Here is a 17,503-nt window from a genome sequence, read left to right on the forward strand (position 1 = left end):
GCACATGCGCAAAATTCCATTTTATCCCAATGGTTCCCTTGCCACTCTCGCCCAACGGTCGGAAGAGCCGAGGGGTATTTCGTAATTTCGTTTCTTAGTTTGACTCTCGCATAAAGCCCACTCACTGGTATTACCGAAAATACCCCACGTGAAAAACAACAACAAATCAAGAGAGAGCGTGTAATTATAACCACAGCCTCCGCGAGTGGGAAACCTCCTTCCCCTGCCAAAGGATATGAATAATCATGCAAGGCCCGCCAAGGTCATGCAATCACGTAACGCTTACTGCTTAAATTACACACGCGCGCTTTTTTGGTTTGACAACATCTCCTTTTCATTTATTTATATAAAAAAAAACACAAAATATTAAATTAATTTAGGTGGTAAATATTCTACAGCCAATCTAAGCTATTTATATATAAATATTCAATTGAAAATAGAAAGTGATGTTTAAGAAAATAATGAAATTAATAAAGAAAGTGATACTACTGGCCAGTGGTTGTGGCATTAGAGCTTATCCTTGTTTTGATTGGTCATCATTAATTACGTGCCTTGATTTCCCATTAAATTATATATTCACAACTAATAATTTCAATGTTTGAAGCAAAATGCTAATAAATTATAACGTATATTTATGAGAAAAGTGGCGATATCGTAACGGTTAATTAGTGTGAACGTAGATAGGTGTCGCATTAGGATTAGGATATGTATACACTAATTAATAATTATGAAAAACGAGTCTTATGTATCAAGCATATAGTCATGTCCCACGTTTCATACTCTTAATATTATGACATTTTAAGAAACATATATATAATTTTGTAAAAATAATTGAGACAGTTACATTAGTTGTTTTATTTCCAATAAACCAAAAAACCAGATGCAAAACCACACGCTTTGTTCTTATAGTAAGGTTTTCTGTTATTATCAGTAAGGAAGATTTCTTATTGGTCTAACCTAATTAACATATAAAAAATGAACAAGGAAAAAATAAAAGGTTAAATCATTGGTAAGTGGCCATGAGTTGTTTCTTCGTGAAAGCCAACAATAACATTATTAATATTATTATTATTATTTTATAAAGGGTAAATACTATTTTGGACCCTCTGTTTTACAAAAGTTATCAATTAGACCCTGTGTTTTGTTAAATGACAAAATGGACCCTGTATTTACTAAAATAGTACAAATAGGACCCTGAATTGATTTTTTGTCAAAATAAAGTTTAATTATAATCCGATTTAAAGTGTTATATGACAAAACTGTTTACATTTTTTGTATCTGTTCGTATTAAGCATTGTCTTCAAGTTGGTTATATTAAAAAAAAAGTTATCAAAAATTAAGCTCAGGGTCCTATTTTTACTATTTTAGAAAATACAGGGTCCATTTTATCATTTAACAAAACACAGGGTCCAATCTGTAACTTTTGCAAAACACAAGATCTAAAATGGTATTTACCCTTTTATAAATTATGAGATAAAAATGGATAGAAGAAACAAACGTCGATGCATTAAATAATTGATTTTTTTAGCGTACATTTTGGTGTACGGATTTCATTGATCGAAGTATGCAGTAATGGGCCCCAGCTACCCATTCATCAACGGATTATACAGCTTTAGCCTCTCTCTCTCTCTCTCTCTCTCTCTCTCTCTCTCTCTCTCATACGTACTATGCTATATACTGCTACTGTGGTCCAAAGAGGCGATAACTGTCTTTGCCAATTTGGTCAATTTCAAATTATTCGCACTCAGAGTAAATTTTACGTAACATATAAGTATAGTAATATATCATAAATTAATTTTCAATAAAAAAAAAAATCATTAATTAATAGTAAGAAAGAGGTATTGTTAATTTGGTAATATATATTAGTAGAAGCAATGTCATTAATATTAATTATAATAATAATATTAATACTAATCTAGGTGCATGCTTTTGTTTCTCATTCATTCGTTTTCGGTTTGACACTTATATATAGAACCTTTTTTTTATTCCAGGTTGGTACGTTTCAAGCAAATACAAATGTTTATCACACTTTTCATTTAGAACACGTTAGAGTGTGTTAAATGAAACCCGGCAACACCAAAAAATAACAATCAGTGTATTGGCTAGCTACAAAAGCAATTTAAAAAATATTATCAAGAAATGATCTTCTTGAACAAATTTAGCTTATAATTAAATGTTCGTCACCACCCTCAAGGCATCTTTCAACAATTAAATAATTAATACATTTTGTAATAGCATATGTAGTGCCAATCTTTTGTGACAAACTTTGTATTAAAATACTAGTCACACACTTTTTCCTCATAATATAATATAACTAATTTTAGTCATGAATAGTTTAAGTAAGAATTATATCATTTTTTTATTGCATAAAAGTACTTATTGAATTACATGAAACTCGAAATTTAATTACACTAATATATAATATTACACGTTGAACATTCAAGGATAGTAGGCACTACTCATTAATCTCTTTAAAAAAATATATACATATACAATTTAACCATCTCATAATTATTATTTATTTGAAAATTATGTTAAATATGTATAGTATTAGTATTAACTAACGTTGAGTTGACCAATATTAAATATATTTGAATATTAATTTTATTGAAAATTCAATTTAAACAAAACTATTGCGTGCATTTATTGAATATAGACTATTTATATCATATATTATATATAGATTTAATTTGCTTCCAAATATATAATATAACAATATATTACATATATAATTTTGGTCCTTTCCAATTTCGGCTTAAAAAATTTTTAATTTAATTTTTTTATAATCATGTACATTATTATTAATCTAAAAAAAATCTATCGTGATGTAAACATCAATATTTGACATGTGGCATAAAGGATGACGTCACTGAATTGAGTAGACTCGAGTACTCATAGCAGTCAACCTGAGAGGAGACCCTAGCCCTGTACCTAGGTTGACTTCGAGATCTCCGGATAGAATTTCAAACTTCAATAACTTGAATCCAACTCACTATATTTCAGTATTTTATACTATGAAGACATGGAGCAACTTAATCCAAGGCCCGAGAGCTAAAATTACATGAACCTACAACCTAGAAGCCAACTTGGGCACCTAGGGTTTCACTCGACGCCCAGGTTGACATATCCAACTAGGGTTTTAGTTTCTGAGAGTACCTTAGTGCAAAATGGTTACAACTTGCAATGGGACTAGCATACCACTGACGTATTTGAGGCATCATAATCAGAATTGGAGAAAGCTCATTTTTTTGCACCCGAGGCCCCGAGCACCCAACACCTAAGTTTTCAATCTTTGTTAACCTGGGCCATTTTCGATGGTGTTTTCTAAGATTTTTTTTTTAGCATATTCTCCAAAAATAGAAAATATTGAGATTAAACTATTTTCAGGGGCCAAATGAAATTTTTGAAGGGGTAAAATTAGGACCTAACACCCAGGTTAACACTTGGAGTTGGGCCCAATGCCCAGGTTGACGTATTGCCAACCTGGGCTGTTTCGATTAAGTTCATCAAAAAGTGTTCTGGAAATTTTTTTTATCATAATAAAAAATAATGAAGATTCAAACAAACTCAGAGAGGAAACCACAACTTGAGTCCCTGGAAATGGGCCCAGCGCCCAAGTGTACAATCAACCTAGGACGCTTCCTTCAATTACTCAAATGCCCAAATTAAATGCAGCTATTAAATTTGGAATGTGTCATTATCGTTATTGGTCTAATTAAGTATCGTGTCTCATATAGTTTAATGCAATAACTTTTAGGAGTATCGCTAGCCAATCGCAAGATGACATGCCTAGGGGTGCTCGACACCACTGATGCCCAATAACAATGCTCCTTTTATATTTACCATTATATCATTAAATTTTTGTTAGCATGTTCTTTTTCATTAAATAACTTGCATTATTATTATTATTAAATTTTATATTTACTTTTGTATTATTATATTATTTTATATTTTTCTAATAAATTATTGAATGAATATTAAATGATTTATTAAATTTTAGAGAATTGCTAAAATTACCATAGGTGTCTGGCACCTTCGGTGTCATACCACTATGGTGTAATTAATTAAGTATCAGGTCTCATATAATTTAAGAAAGAGAAATGATAAAAGGGACCAATAGTGCCTAACACTCTCTTATGTGTCAATATCGTTATTAATCTAACTATAGTATTTGGTCTCATATAGTTTAATGTGATAATTTTTAAGGAGTATCGCTAGTCAATCGCAAGACGACATGACTAGAAGGTGCTAGGCACTATTGATACCTAATAGCAATGCTCTTTAAGAAAATGACTTTTAAAGAATATCGCTAACTAATCGTGAAGTGCCACCTATAAAAGATGATGTACATCACTGGTGCCCTAAAACCGTGCTCTAAATTTTGCATATATTAAAATTTATAATTATGCAATGAATCACAATATATTAAAATTTGGTGTAAAAATATCATAAAATTATTTTTTTGTGCTAAATTTTTATATTTTTTATTGGAAATAGTTTTAATAGTTAAAATATATTTAAAATATATGTATAACATTAAATGTTATATGTACATTTAGTCACACTTTGCTATACATTTGGTGACATTGATCCGCACATGCATATGTAAAATAGTATTATGTAACAAAGGATATGCTCCTTCTCCTTCCTATTAATGGTGCTTGGTACGTAGCACCAACAAAATTATGACTGATAATAATGTCTCCATCAAACTAAAATAAACAGTTTCCCATTAGTACGCAAACTTTCAATTTCTCTTTTTTTTTAACGTATTGCACTTGAATTTATCACCAAAACCAATTGACCAAGTATATCAAAACTGCGTTTGGTAAATTAAAGTTTGAACCTACAAACCTTTTATTTAACATTATAATAATAAGATAATTTATGATATATTTGTAAAATATTTAATTATTAATGAAGATAAAACATTTTTTTTAAATTTTTGTAAACATTTATGCGGCTAATAATTTAGAGAAAATTAATAAATTAGACCTCACATGATCTCATCAATCATGCGTTATATAGTACAAAAAAACTTTATTTAGATATACAAACAATTAAAAACATTAATTGATATACATATATATGTAAGGGTGGTTGTTGATAGGTAAGCTAGCCGTGTGAAAGGTTCCAAAAATGAATATGAGAGGTTGAAAAGAGATCAACATGGAATGTCTAAGATAGAATATGTATGTATATAGCGCCGGGACCCAAGAAAAGATGCACATAATGATGTATATATATATGGTTGTCTTGATTGTATAAATTTCGATCAATATATAAGTGTGTCGATCGACTAAGTTATGTATTCCTATTAGTATTATCATTATACGTACACATATATGATAATAAGTACTATTTTTACTCTTCCAAAAAAAACGTACTATTTTTATTTCCTTGTTTTTTTAAAAGAAAAGTACTATCTTTATTTATATGTGTGTGTGAGGGCTATATATAAAAATGGAATATAATTAAATTAACTTTAGCACATTCAATCCTCTCGGCCAAATTATCTTAATTACAAAAAAAAAAAAAAATTAAATAAATATTTTTCCAAAAAGTTTATTTCAAATAAGTTAGAATATATAAATAAATAAAAGTTAGTTCTCTTCGATAAAGTTTACAATATTATATATAGTAACTAGTGACTCGCATGTTTCTCATAATAAAAGTTCGTGTAAATAATAATTAAATATGAGAATAAAGAAAAAGAAATTTGTGATTATATATAACATTATTGCGGAGGAGGTTTCCATAGTGACATTAAATATGTAACTATCATGGTTACATTTTTTTAAGCCATTAGATTACTATTTAATAGTTGTGATTAATTTATAAATTAAATAAAAATAAATAATAATTAACATATAACTTAATAGTCACCTAATAATTTATTTCCTTATAAAACTTTAATAAAAATTAATTATATTTTAAAATTAAATTAATTATAATTATTAATTAATTTTTTTTGTAATTTATTATTAAATAAAGATCTTTTAGCAATTTTTTTCGTCCTTATATTATTAAAATTTTTATAGAACTCTTTATAATTTAAAATTATACGCATATAATTTTATAATTAAAATTTTATTATACTTATAACTTTAATTTAAAATTATTAAACTTAATTATTTAGTTTTTTTATTTAAATATTTAAAAAGTAAAAAATAAAATAGGTTGAATGTATTTTTTAAAAAAATGGCTAAACTCCTCCATTTTTTTTTATAAGAAGTCATTTACTCAAAAAACCAAATTAAAGTCAAATTCATCCAAAAAACGAAGCAACCTCAAACTCGAATAGAAAAACTCATACTTAGTTCTTCTAGTTATAAAAAAATAATTTAATCATTTAAAAATAATTAATTATTTAAAAATTTATTATACAAGAAGAGAATTCTAATTTGTGTACAAAAATAAAGTTTTATTGTAAATATTATATTTAAATGGTTTAATTGTTAAAATAATTATAGTATGGATTTATATAAAAAAATATTTATAAATATTAATTGCTAAAATAAGTCTTGTTAAATATTCAATTAATTATTTCAAGAAAATAATTAATTATAATTAATTGATTTTAAAAAAGAAGTTTTACCTATTAGTCACCTGCTATTGCAGGTAAAAGAATAATATCAAATATTAAAATGTAACTAACTGACTTTGGGTCCGGGGTTCAGTACGAGGTCTGAGGCCGGGTCTGAGTTCGGGCCAAGGTCTAGGGTCGAGTCCGAGTTCAGGGTCTGAGCTGGGGTCAGATCTAGGCTGGGTTCGAGCTCAGGTCCGGACCGGGGCTGGGGCAAGGTCTGAGGTCCGATCCGGGTCCAAGTCCTGGTCGGGTCTTGCTCATATCGGGATCTCAAGTTATTAAAGTGTTTTTCAAAAAATAAAATAAATTAAAAATAAAAGTAAAAACTATTTTTTTGAAAAATTAGCCAAACACGATTTGTATTTTGAAAACTTCAAAAATTATTTTTTGTTCTCATTTCTAAAAATATTTTTTTGAACATAAAAAACAAAAAACAATGTCAAACATGCTTTAAATTGTCTAAAATTGAGTTCAAGATCTATTTTGTACTATTTTAAAAAATACAATATTTAAATTGTCATTTAACAAAACTAAAAGTTAAATTAGTAACTATTATAAAATATAGGATCCAAAATGATATTTAATATATTTATTTGGGCAAAGTTCTAAAGTATTTGGTATTGAACCATTGGTCATAGCATTCTGACATCGCTTGTTACAAGTTACAGCTTATAATAGTAAAGGAGGCCATAAGCACTACTATAATGCCAGACTTGCTTAAAATAATAAAAGAAAGCATTCATAATGGTAATGCAAGTAAGAGACTGAACTCAACATTATTGTGTCCTTAAATTTGTGCGGTAAAAGAGCTCGTATAATTTTTTCACTATATATTCTCAGCCAATAATATTTATTTTGTCATTTTCATGAAGAGTTTAAACTGAAAAGATAGTCTACTAACTTAACATTAACAGTTAAGTGGGTAGTGACAAAACTATTTTCAGCATGGGAATTGCTGACTGATATGTGGATTTTCCTAGGCTGAAATCCCATACTGTGACCCCGAAGGCTCTGCCTGATAGAATCAAATTCTTATAGAGGGGAGAATAAGGTAGCTAAACCTTGATCAACTGTCAGTTGAAGTTTATCATAGGACATCAAGGTTTTCTGGTCACACTTGTAAGTTCCTTTACCTCTGGCCAAAACCTCACCATCTGAATCTATAATACCTTCCTTTGCAGGGTTTTCGGTAAGCGAACCAGGTTCCAAGATGAATGATTTCACCTGTAGTTAATTGTGAACAATTAGAGAGTATGACAGTAAAGGACTCTAGTTCTTTGCAACTTAAGGGAAGCAGGAAAAAGGGTACTAAACTAGGTGACTATTAATTTCATAATCATTAACTTATTACCTTGAAGTACATAACATAAGGCGAATGGACATGGTTTCCATTATTCAGTTGGGTAATTAAGGACAGCAAAGGTAGTTTTGGGCATTCCCTCATAATGATCACGTCTATATAGCCATCTGAAAACTGTAAAAAACAAATATAAAGGTTTCATTTAAAACTATATAAAGCTGTTTAATGTGAGATATTAACTTTTACATCATCCATTGCTGAGGATGATTAAGAAAATTCATTTGAAAAGGGAAAGAGTTCAATTGAACAAAAGGCATAGCTGAAATCCAGATCACCTTGGCTTGAGGAGCTGCCATTGTGTCTTCACTCCCCCAAGGAACATTATGAAGCCAGACTGAAATAAATGGTCCATTGATGGTTCTCCAGTCTGAAATCCCTGAGACAAAATCAGGTCCTTGGTAGCCATGCCTGTGGACCTCCATGGCCGTCGCTTCACTTGGACCACAATCGTTGTGCTTAAAACTAGTAAGTTCCCTCTTATCACTTGTAGGCTCTCCATAGGATTCAAAGCCAGGTGCCGGCACAAATGAAATACGTCCGTTATATTGCCTTAAACTTAAAATCCGCTGAAGAGCCTGTGGAATGAAAACAAAATCAAAAAGTTAGGAGCTTGGAACAATTATTGGACTCATGTAATGTAGTGACACCTAAAAATTAAGAACTTAAGAATGGACTAGCATTAGAGGCAATCATCACGGTAAGAATGGTTCCCTAAGATGCACAAACAAAATTAGTAGTAATAGCAGCAGTATAACAAAATTGAGCACAACAAATGTTAGAGAAGAATATTAAAAAACATACATAGAAATCAAGTCGGGCGCTTCCCATCCACCTATATTTTTCAGATTCAATGTCAATATCGGCTATTAGACCTGATATGAAACAAAAGAAACATGTTACATGATTACAGCCAACAGTCGTTGTGAACCAGAATTCCTTACAAGAATAATACCAGTACAACAGTGTAGTTCAATAGAACAATGATGGATTTTGGCTTACCCCAAGCAAGCATCAGTACACTAAAATATTTGGTATCTCCTTGAAATATGGTGGTTACGTCCAATGAACGCTTATGGCCTATCAGTAGTTAAATCATTAAGCTTTTAATCAAGGGAGCAATTCTCCCCAAATATAAACCAAAGTAACTATTATGAACATATAAAAAATGTGATCATACACTGTTTCTAACCTCTAATAATGGCAAGAACAGCATTAGATACTGCGCATGGATAACCCACCGAATCTAGAAGAGATTTTGCCATACCATTTCCTGTACCTGCATATGAAAAACTAAAAATTAGTAGAATACAAATTTCCAACATTATTGTGAAAAAAAATAATTAACCGAACCATAAACCATTTTCTTAAATAATTTTTTGTGTGTGTGAGACTGAGAGTAGAAAAGAATGAACCTGCTGGAACTACTCCAATTGGCATCTTTATTGCAGTGTCCCAATCTTCCCTTTCAAGCAGTCCATTTACTACCTACTAAAGTGTGCAACACTAGTAAGAACAAGAATGCATAGTAGTTAAAATAGTCACATTTAAAGCACAAGAGAATGTATCAAGTCACCCTGATAACACATTAAATCAAATTCCCTTAGAACAAAACCAGGCACATATTTACAAGAGGTGTCGGAAGAACAATGTTTTGCGTCTAGGCAATGTGAAGTACAAGATGTCAAGACTTCCTTATATTGATAATTTCTGTAATTGAACCATAATGACATCTATGTGTTCACTGATTCATAGCAACTAACCTCTACTAGAATGCCATCCCCGCTAACACAAATGATGCCATCATACTTAGCAAGATCTATTGCTCTGGCCACTTCTTTAGCATGCAATTGATGTTGAGTTTCTGCATATTTGATTAAGAAAGCAATTAACACAAAAAGGGAAATTGGAAAATTTATTACATAGGAAATGGATGGTTTAGTGAGTAAAAATCCCAACCTTGCAATGTAAATTGGACATCAGCATCCTCAAGAAGTGGTCTCACTTCATCAAGATATATCTTTGAAGCAGATTTGTTACCACCAAATGGATTTACAAACACAAACACTCTCTTAGGCCGGCCTGACCATTCATTGAAATCCCATCAACTTTTTTTTTTTTCGAATCAAAAGAAACGAATAATTCTAAATATTTTGAATTCGAACAACTTCGTATTCTTCTCCTAAGTCGAGATATAAAATGGGTTGACTATTAAAGGAACACTAATATAATTAATCCAACATCACTTCACTATTATCTGTGCATAAGTTGTTGATCGAGTTTCGAAAAAAGAAGTTGATAATGCAATGTTCGTAATAGTTGATGATTAGTATTAAATTTCCCTACAAAACCAACTAATCAAGCGAACCCCAAAAGTTAAGACTTGTCCAGTTTTCTTTCATTTTACGGCACTTTCCCGACGACCAAACAGCATGGAAAGCCGAGCCAACTAAAGAAAAAATATATATATTTTTTTTTATATAAATGCATGTAGAAAGAGAAATTACCGAGAGAATCGATGTATTGACGAAGTTTGTGGCAGAAGAGCCTCTGAGTATCCTGAGACAAAAACTCGAATACAAAGTTGGTCCTAACCAGAGCTCCCCTGCTCGGCGCACAGCAGATTCTGTCCCCTGTTTCAATGAGGGCTCTGATCTTGATTTTGGGACCATCCGTTGCAAACCCGAGAACCTCCTTCTCCACGGTCAAACCCCTTTGACCAGACTCCGACCACCGGAGAAAGCCGTCGGCAGTTAACGTTAAGGGCGAAATGGAGCCGTTTACGATGACGGTGTCGGAGAAAATGGGTTGTTTGGGGGAGGAATGTGGTTGGTCCATGATTATGGTTTGGTTGGTGGATTGGATTGGGCTGAAGTTAAGAAATGAAAGAGAGAAAGAAAGATCCGGGTTTTGTGACCGAACCGGAATCTTCAATGAGTTGTTAAGTCCAAAGTCTCACGCTAGCTAAGCTTAGGTAATATTTGCTATGTTGATAAAAGTTGGTATTTCAGTTTGGTTTTTACTTTTCTAACTCTACTTGCCAACGTTATCTTTGGCGGCTGTCAACTAAACGTTAATAATCCTTTTATTTTATTTCTTCACAATAATATTTAAAACAACTCAATTTTCAGTTTATTCAATAAAAATTATTAAAAATTAAAATTCACCTTTGTTCTTTTAAAATGCAAATAAAATGTTGGATTATATCATCTTATTATAATTTTTTTTTCCAGCATTGTTATTGGCCACTATTACCTAATACTACTATATTGTGATGCTACATAACTAATTAACAGTTTTCCTAAATTTTTAATGAAATAAAATATGTGACACCAATAGCAATATTACACAGCAATATGAATATCCTTTAATATTTTTTCTACAATCACTTATTAGTTACTCTTTTAATTATTTTAATTTTTTCAACTTCAATTTATTTATTTAGCTAATAATAAATTGCTTTTATTTGAGAAATCAATATAAAACACCCCTACTTATGATTTTTTGTAAATTTACTTTTAATCTGAACAAATAATCACTATTTTAACAAATATTGAAATTTTCAAAATTTGCAAATATAATAGTAAATGATTATTATTTTTTTTTAAAGAAAATTCTTAAGTTTGTTATACATTGAAATAATATATATTTTAATTTTTTTTTGAAATGAATACATATTTTAATTTTAATTTTGTACAAATAGTTTTAAAAATAAAAATATATTGTTTATTATCTTATTGTTTATTTTTTTAAAAATTTACTAAAAAATTATTTCTTATTAGGTTTTAAAAATTATTATTATTTTAGCTGATAAAAAACTTATGAAGTAACAAAATAATAATGTTTCATTTTTTAAAAAACTATGACTAAAATTTTTTTTCTCTTAAAAATACTAGATATTTTGATAATATTGAATAAAATTAACCATAATTATGTTTAATTTTCTTTTTTAAAATTTTAAATGGTAGATATTAGTGCTTAACATAATTTAGTAAGTTAAACAGTAACCCTAACATTTTTCGTAACTTATAAACGCTTAAATCAAAAAAAAAAAAAAAAAAAACATTTTTCGTAACTTTTTTATGTTGTGTGTGTACATGACTACATGTGTGTGAAAATATGTCTTGACTTTTTTTTTTTGAAAGGATATGTTTCTTTAACTTTAGCAACCAAATCAGACCCGTCACCAAACAAGACACGTAAAGTTGTATTCAATTATTCAGCAAAAAAAAAAAAAAAGTTGTATTAAATCAATTGAGTATTTAAAGGAAAATAATAATAAAAACAAAATCTTCAATTTTTTTTTTTGTAAGTACTAAAATTCAATCATTGAATCTTTATTCAATTTTATCATTTTCCATTTAAATAAAATTAAACATATTCATCACTTATTCTACAGTAATAACAATTATATTTATATTATTATTCTCCTGAAAGAAGCAATTTTTTTTAACAACTGAAATACGCAATTATTATGTTAGCAAAAAAAAAAAATAATAAATTGAAGAATTAAATGTTAGCACTTCAACCAAAAAAAAAAAAAAAAGATGGAAGAATTGAAAACCTCTCTTCAAACTCAGTATGTGAAAGCCCAATACTGTTGTTTATGTTTGGGCCACAAATTACTACATTATGGGCTTAGGTCTTGAATCAGAGGATTACTAGACAATGGGAGAGATCACTACTGAAAAAGCCCATCTAAGAAAAACCCGAAGCAGTCTGTTACGCTGACAAAACCCCAAGCACTCTTTTTTCTCGGCACACACAAGCAACAATGGGAAAAGAGGTCGAACGGCAACAGATTCCGGCCGTTTCGTCCCGAAACCTCCACATAAAGAAGAGGGTTCTTAAGAATAAAGCTCTTGCCATTAGCTTCGACGAGAAGGATCTCAGGTACAACCCGTACAATCCCCTTTTTTTCTATAACCATGAAAAAGCGTTAACTCTATTACAGCGAATTCGATGAAACTGGAACCCTACTTTTATGAATTGGGTATCTCCATGTGTGGGTGTTTGGGGACTTTTACTTTAATCGGTGTTTTGGTCTGTGAAGGAACTACGTGACAGGGTTTCAGAAGAGGAAGAAGAAGAGAAGAAAGGTTGCCTTACAACAGCAAGGCGAGGCACTAAGGCGAAAGCGTATTGAAGCCCGTAAGAAGGTTCAGATTTTATACAATCACATTCGCTCCTTTTTTGGTTCTCTTTTTCCTTACACACATATCATATGCATATAGATATTTTGGTTCTGCAAATTTGGTTATTAGTTGGACGTAGTGTAATGTAGTACTAGTAATTGAACAATACCATTTCATTTGTACTACCTTCTCCGTTTATTTTTATTTTCCGAACGTTTAAATTTCATTGTATTCTGAAGCTTAATATTTAGTTTATAGGGAAAGCTTAAAAATGTCATCTTTCAAACCAATCCTCGATTTTCATTATCCCTGATCGAATACAAAACTTAGCACTGACAGTTAGTTGCCTGTGTGATAAACCATTTATTTACTTGACTCAAATTTTCATTTTTCATGGTTGTTCTCTGCATTTATTAATGTTTCAAACAAAATCTTGCTTGTTCTGCAAGAATAGCTGTCTGATTTTAGTTGCAAGCAAGCTATGCACAAGGGAGAGCTGAATAATTATGTTGATGGTTCACTCCCATGAGGTTTCAGGTTCAATAACTTATGGGGAACACCTATTATTTTAGTGTTTTATGTTTTCCAAAGATTTTCTTTGGTTAATTAAGAGGTAAGGACTTTTCTCAAAAAAAAAAAAAAAAAAGAAAAATTAAGAGGTAAGGATAGAAAAAAGAGTTGCAACCAATTTCATCTAGAGAGCTGCAACAGTAGCATCATTTTTGAAATCACCATGACTTCGATATTTTTCTAGCTCTTTAATTAAAGCTTGATTACAAGCTTTGGATGGTGGAAAAGAGAGAAAAATTACTGGTTCCCTGAATTGTTTCATTGAACATGATTTCATTTACATGTTGAACTGTTAAAAGCTTAATAGTTGAAGGATATGTAGGTTGGTTTCTCATAGTTTTATAGTACAATTGCGAAACTTATTTATTTCGTCAATTGAAATTTGAAAAAGGTGAATTCATAAGAGTTTGTTTTGATTTTGATTTTTTTAATAACATGTTGGACTTTTAAGTTAAATAAGAATTATTTTAGAAATTAGACCAATAAAAATATAAGAACATAGATTCGTTAAGTTTTAGTTTGAATGGATAGCAATGTGTTTTCAATTTTCTGTTTTTGTTTCTTTCTTTAATATATATATATTTATATAATAGGCTAATTAGGATTTTTGTCCTTTTGACATGTACCAAATAATTTGATACGTGTCAAAATTTGAGGAAAAATCTTAATTAGCCTATATAATACATATTAATATATTCACTTTTATTTCCTTTAATATATGTATATTATATAATATATACATGTTTCTTTATTTATATATATATTGATATAATACTTGTTCACTTTTATTTTCCATTTGTTTAATCATGAAGGAAGGAATTTGAGCAAAAGCTCTAAGTAGTCAGTTATGACATTTCCTCTATATCAGGCAGCCAGCAATAAAACTGATAATGTTGTCTGCCAATTATGCATGAAGGTTTTAGCTGGTACTAGAAAAAATAATATCAGGAAGTTTATGCAGATAAATCTGCAAATGTTAAAGAGTAGATTTAGAAGATCCAAGAAAGTAGAGCTGGGGCACAGGAAGTTTATGAATGATAAATCTGAATGTTTATCCTTTTCAATACCTCACATCTTCCCTTCCAACAAAAAAAAAATACACATCTTTTTTATTTGTAATGGTTTCATTATGTATACTGCATTGTGTAATTGTATCCATAATGTGCTATTGTTTACTTATATTTAGTGTAAAAAGAATATTCATATTCTTATATGTTTTGTTGCAGAGGAAGCTAGAAAGAGATTTTGTTTCATCTGGTGGAGCTCCACCAGTCACAGATTCAGTTCCTGATGGTTGCAGTGAACTCAATGAAGAGGAGGAAGAGGAGGAGGATAGCGAGCCTGTTCCTTCTGTCTCTGGTATAATTATGTACCCATCCTACTTCAAATCATATTTTAAATGTTTGGTACAAGTCTATGTTGTTTCGTTACAGTGCCAGTATATCATGTGGATATGCTGGCTGGTTCTGATCAGGTACCTTTGGTTGCCCACCCAACTTTGTGGTTAATGGGGTCTCTGAATTTGTCTCTGAGGGCTTATGAGACATTTTGAATTCCAATTGAAATCAGATGATACAAAAGACTAATGTCTTATACTATCAGTAAAATGCTTCAGGGACCGAAACTGTTTCTTGACATCACATTTTCTGAAAACAGTTTCACTAAGATTGAAACAAGCACCATTCGTTTGAAAGAAAATGTTGGCAGTTTGTCTTTAAGGATCATATCATGTATTCACGTGACCAAACTATGGATATGGAAACAAGTCGAATCTTGCAGTACTAAGTGCATCAAGAACTGTTCATACTTTTTTCGGTCTAGTTGCAAATGTATCTGTTTGGAATTTTATTTATGTTTTAAGGCACACGTTTTGTTTTTTGCTTTTATGAATACTGATTTTGGATTTTATTTTTTTGAAGGGACAACAATCTATGACAATGGTGATCTTCAAGTTTCAGTGACAACAAGCGAAATCACTCGTGAGGACGACGATATTGTTCCCCGTGAAAGGAGAGAAAGACCATTTGTGCAGCCAATTGCAGCTAATCAAAAGCTCAAGGTGCCTGTGGCACCGAAGAAACCAATGAAGAGAGTTGTAAGACACAAACCGAAGACCAAGTCGAAGTCCGAAAAGAGAGGGAACAAATCAAAGGGAAGCAAAAGGAGCAAGAATGGGCGGTAGTTGCAGAGGAACTTCCACATGGCTTTGTTTATTGGATTATTAATTGCTTCTGGCTGTGCCTCGTACAGTTCTTCCGTGTGTGGCTGCAGTTCACGCAGTGGCATCTTTAGTGACATATCATTTTCACTTAAATTAATGATCATTTTGGCCAGTTCCTTCAAGCGTTTATCAGCAATGTTTCCATCAAATTCAGTTGTAGCTATACCAAAACCCAAATAGTGTTTTAGTTTATGTTTTGTATGGTTAAATTTGCAAGCTTGAACTATAGTTTCAGCTGATATGATGGAGCAATGGAGCTTGTCACATCAATTTCTGACACCTGTGGTGTGAGGGGTCCTCACTTCAAGGCACCGTACAGAATTTTCGTCGTTATTGCTAATTGATATCACATGGATTCGCTTTGAAGTATGTGCTACCTATATTACAATTATTATTGTATCCGTTTTTCTTCCATTAATCGATTTTATTAATTATCCATTTTCTGGGAAATTAGGATTAATTCCACCTGTAAATCTGACTTTGAATTTGCCGCTAATTATCATTTAATTAGTACTTGAAAGTGATTTGTCCAATTACCATTTTATAAAGCATTATCCTTGCTTTTAAATATATCAATAATCAATAATCAATTCATTCACGATATACCTACCAAATGCAAGGTGTTAAATATTTGCTTTAGGAAAGAATAAAATGTTATTTAATTTTAGGTTGAAAATAGTCATGCTGCACTCTATACTGGTATGTTTAATAAACTGCAAGGTTTAAAATAGAAAATATTTTATTATGTTATTTGTTAAATTAAAAAAAAAATTAAAATCATATTATTGTGTTTACATAATTAAAAAAGACAATCATAATATTTTACTTTGATAAAATTATTATAGTTAGAATATATAATTATTTTTTATTTATAGAGTTTTGATTTTTGAAGGCATATTTGTTATTTTCTTTTTATATTAATAAAATAAAAATGAAAATAAAACAAGTTAGGGAAAAGAAAGATGTTTCCTATAAAAAATAAGAGAGAATCTTTTTTTATTTTCTTCCTAATTTGTAGGATACTATTTTATCTAAATAATTATATTAAAATCAATACTATATTTCTATTCCCTCAAAAAAAATAAACATAACATAAATGAAATAGGTGATTGGTACATAACATAACCCATAAATATTCATGGTAATCATCATCAAGTGAGTACAAGTACTCGTGGTTAGCCGTATGTACCCAGGAAATAGACAGAGTAATAGTACTGCTAATACCCGAAAAGATGGAAGGAATGATTACATATATACAAATTTGATAAATGTGACATGTGGTCTGTGTCTGTGGGGACCCTAATATATCTATCTATCTATTCTTTTCCTCTTTTGTGCATTTTAGTGTTGGATTGCACCACTTCTTGTCCTTTGCTCCCAAACATATATTGCTCCATAATATTTCAGTTAACTGTCTAATTTATTTCTTATCTTTAAATAAAGACTATTATATATCAAACAAATCATATGTACACAAAAAGAAATAGTAATTATTGAGAATCTTAGCCAAAGCGCATGGTACACATTATATTATATGATATGATAATTAAAGAGCTAGAGAAAGAGATATTGGAATTTGGAGATGGGAATAAGTTAACAAAACCAACAAATTTACCTTTATTCGCATAAGG

At 30.3% G+C, this 17,503-nt stretch overlaps 2 protein-coding genes across 3 annotated transcripts; one reads left to right on the plus strand and one right to left on the minus strand.

Annotated features, from left to right (window-relative positions):
- Positions 1–7,381: 7,381 nt before the first annotated feature.
- Positions 7,382–10,949, minus strand: LOC115706893 (sphingosine kinase 2). Of its 2 annotated transcripts, XM_030634655.2 has the most exons (10): positions 10,454–10,949; positions 9,906–10,028; positions 9,710–9,810; positions 9,362–9,434; positions 9,139–9,225; positions 8,949–9,026; positions 8,751–8,821; positions 8,225–8,524; positions 7,941–8,063; positions 7,382–7,813 (listed from the first exon to the last, which is right to left on the minus strand). In XM_030634655.2, the coding sequence occupies exons 1-10, from the start codon at positions 10,782–10,784 to the stop codon at positions 7,622–7,624; spliced, it is 1,479 nt and encodes a 492-aa protein (XP_030490515.2). In that variant the 5' UTR covers positions 10,785–10,949; the 3' UTR covers positions 7,382–7,621. The 2 variants fall into 2 exon arrangements, with proteins under 2 accessions (XP_030490515.2, XP_030490516.2); XM_030634656.2 differs by lacking the exon at positions 10,454–10,949 and having other exon boundaries at positions 9,362–9,437; positions 9,906–9,945.
- Positions 10,950–12,575: 1,626 nt separating this feature from the next.
- LOC115706894 (uncharacterized) lies at positions 12,576–16,322 on the plus strand. Its single transcript, XM_030634657.2, has 4 exons — positions 12,576–12,839; positions 13,000–13,105; positions 14,878–15,010; positions 15,571–16,322. The coding sequence occupies exons 1-4, from the start codon at positions 12,721–12,723 to the stop codon at positions 15,831–15,833; spliced, it is 621 nt and encodes a 206-aa protein (XP_030490517.2). The 5' UTR covers positions 12,576–12,720; the 3' UTR covers positions 15,834–16,322.
- The last annotated feature ends 1,181 nt before the right edge of the window (positions 16,323–17,503 follow it).

Source organism: Cannabis sativa, chromosome 1 (assembly GCF_029168945.1).
Source record: "Cannabis sativa cultivar Pink pepper isolate KNU-18-1 chromosome 1, ASM2916894v1, whole genome shotgun sequence".
Classification (NCBI taxonomy): Eukaryota; Viridiplantae; Streptophyta; class Magnoliopsida; order Rosales; family Cannabaceae; genus Cannabis; species Cannabis sativa.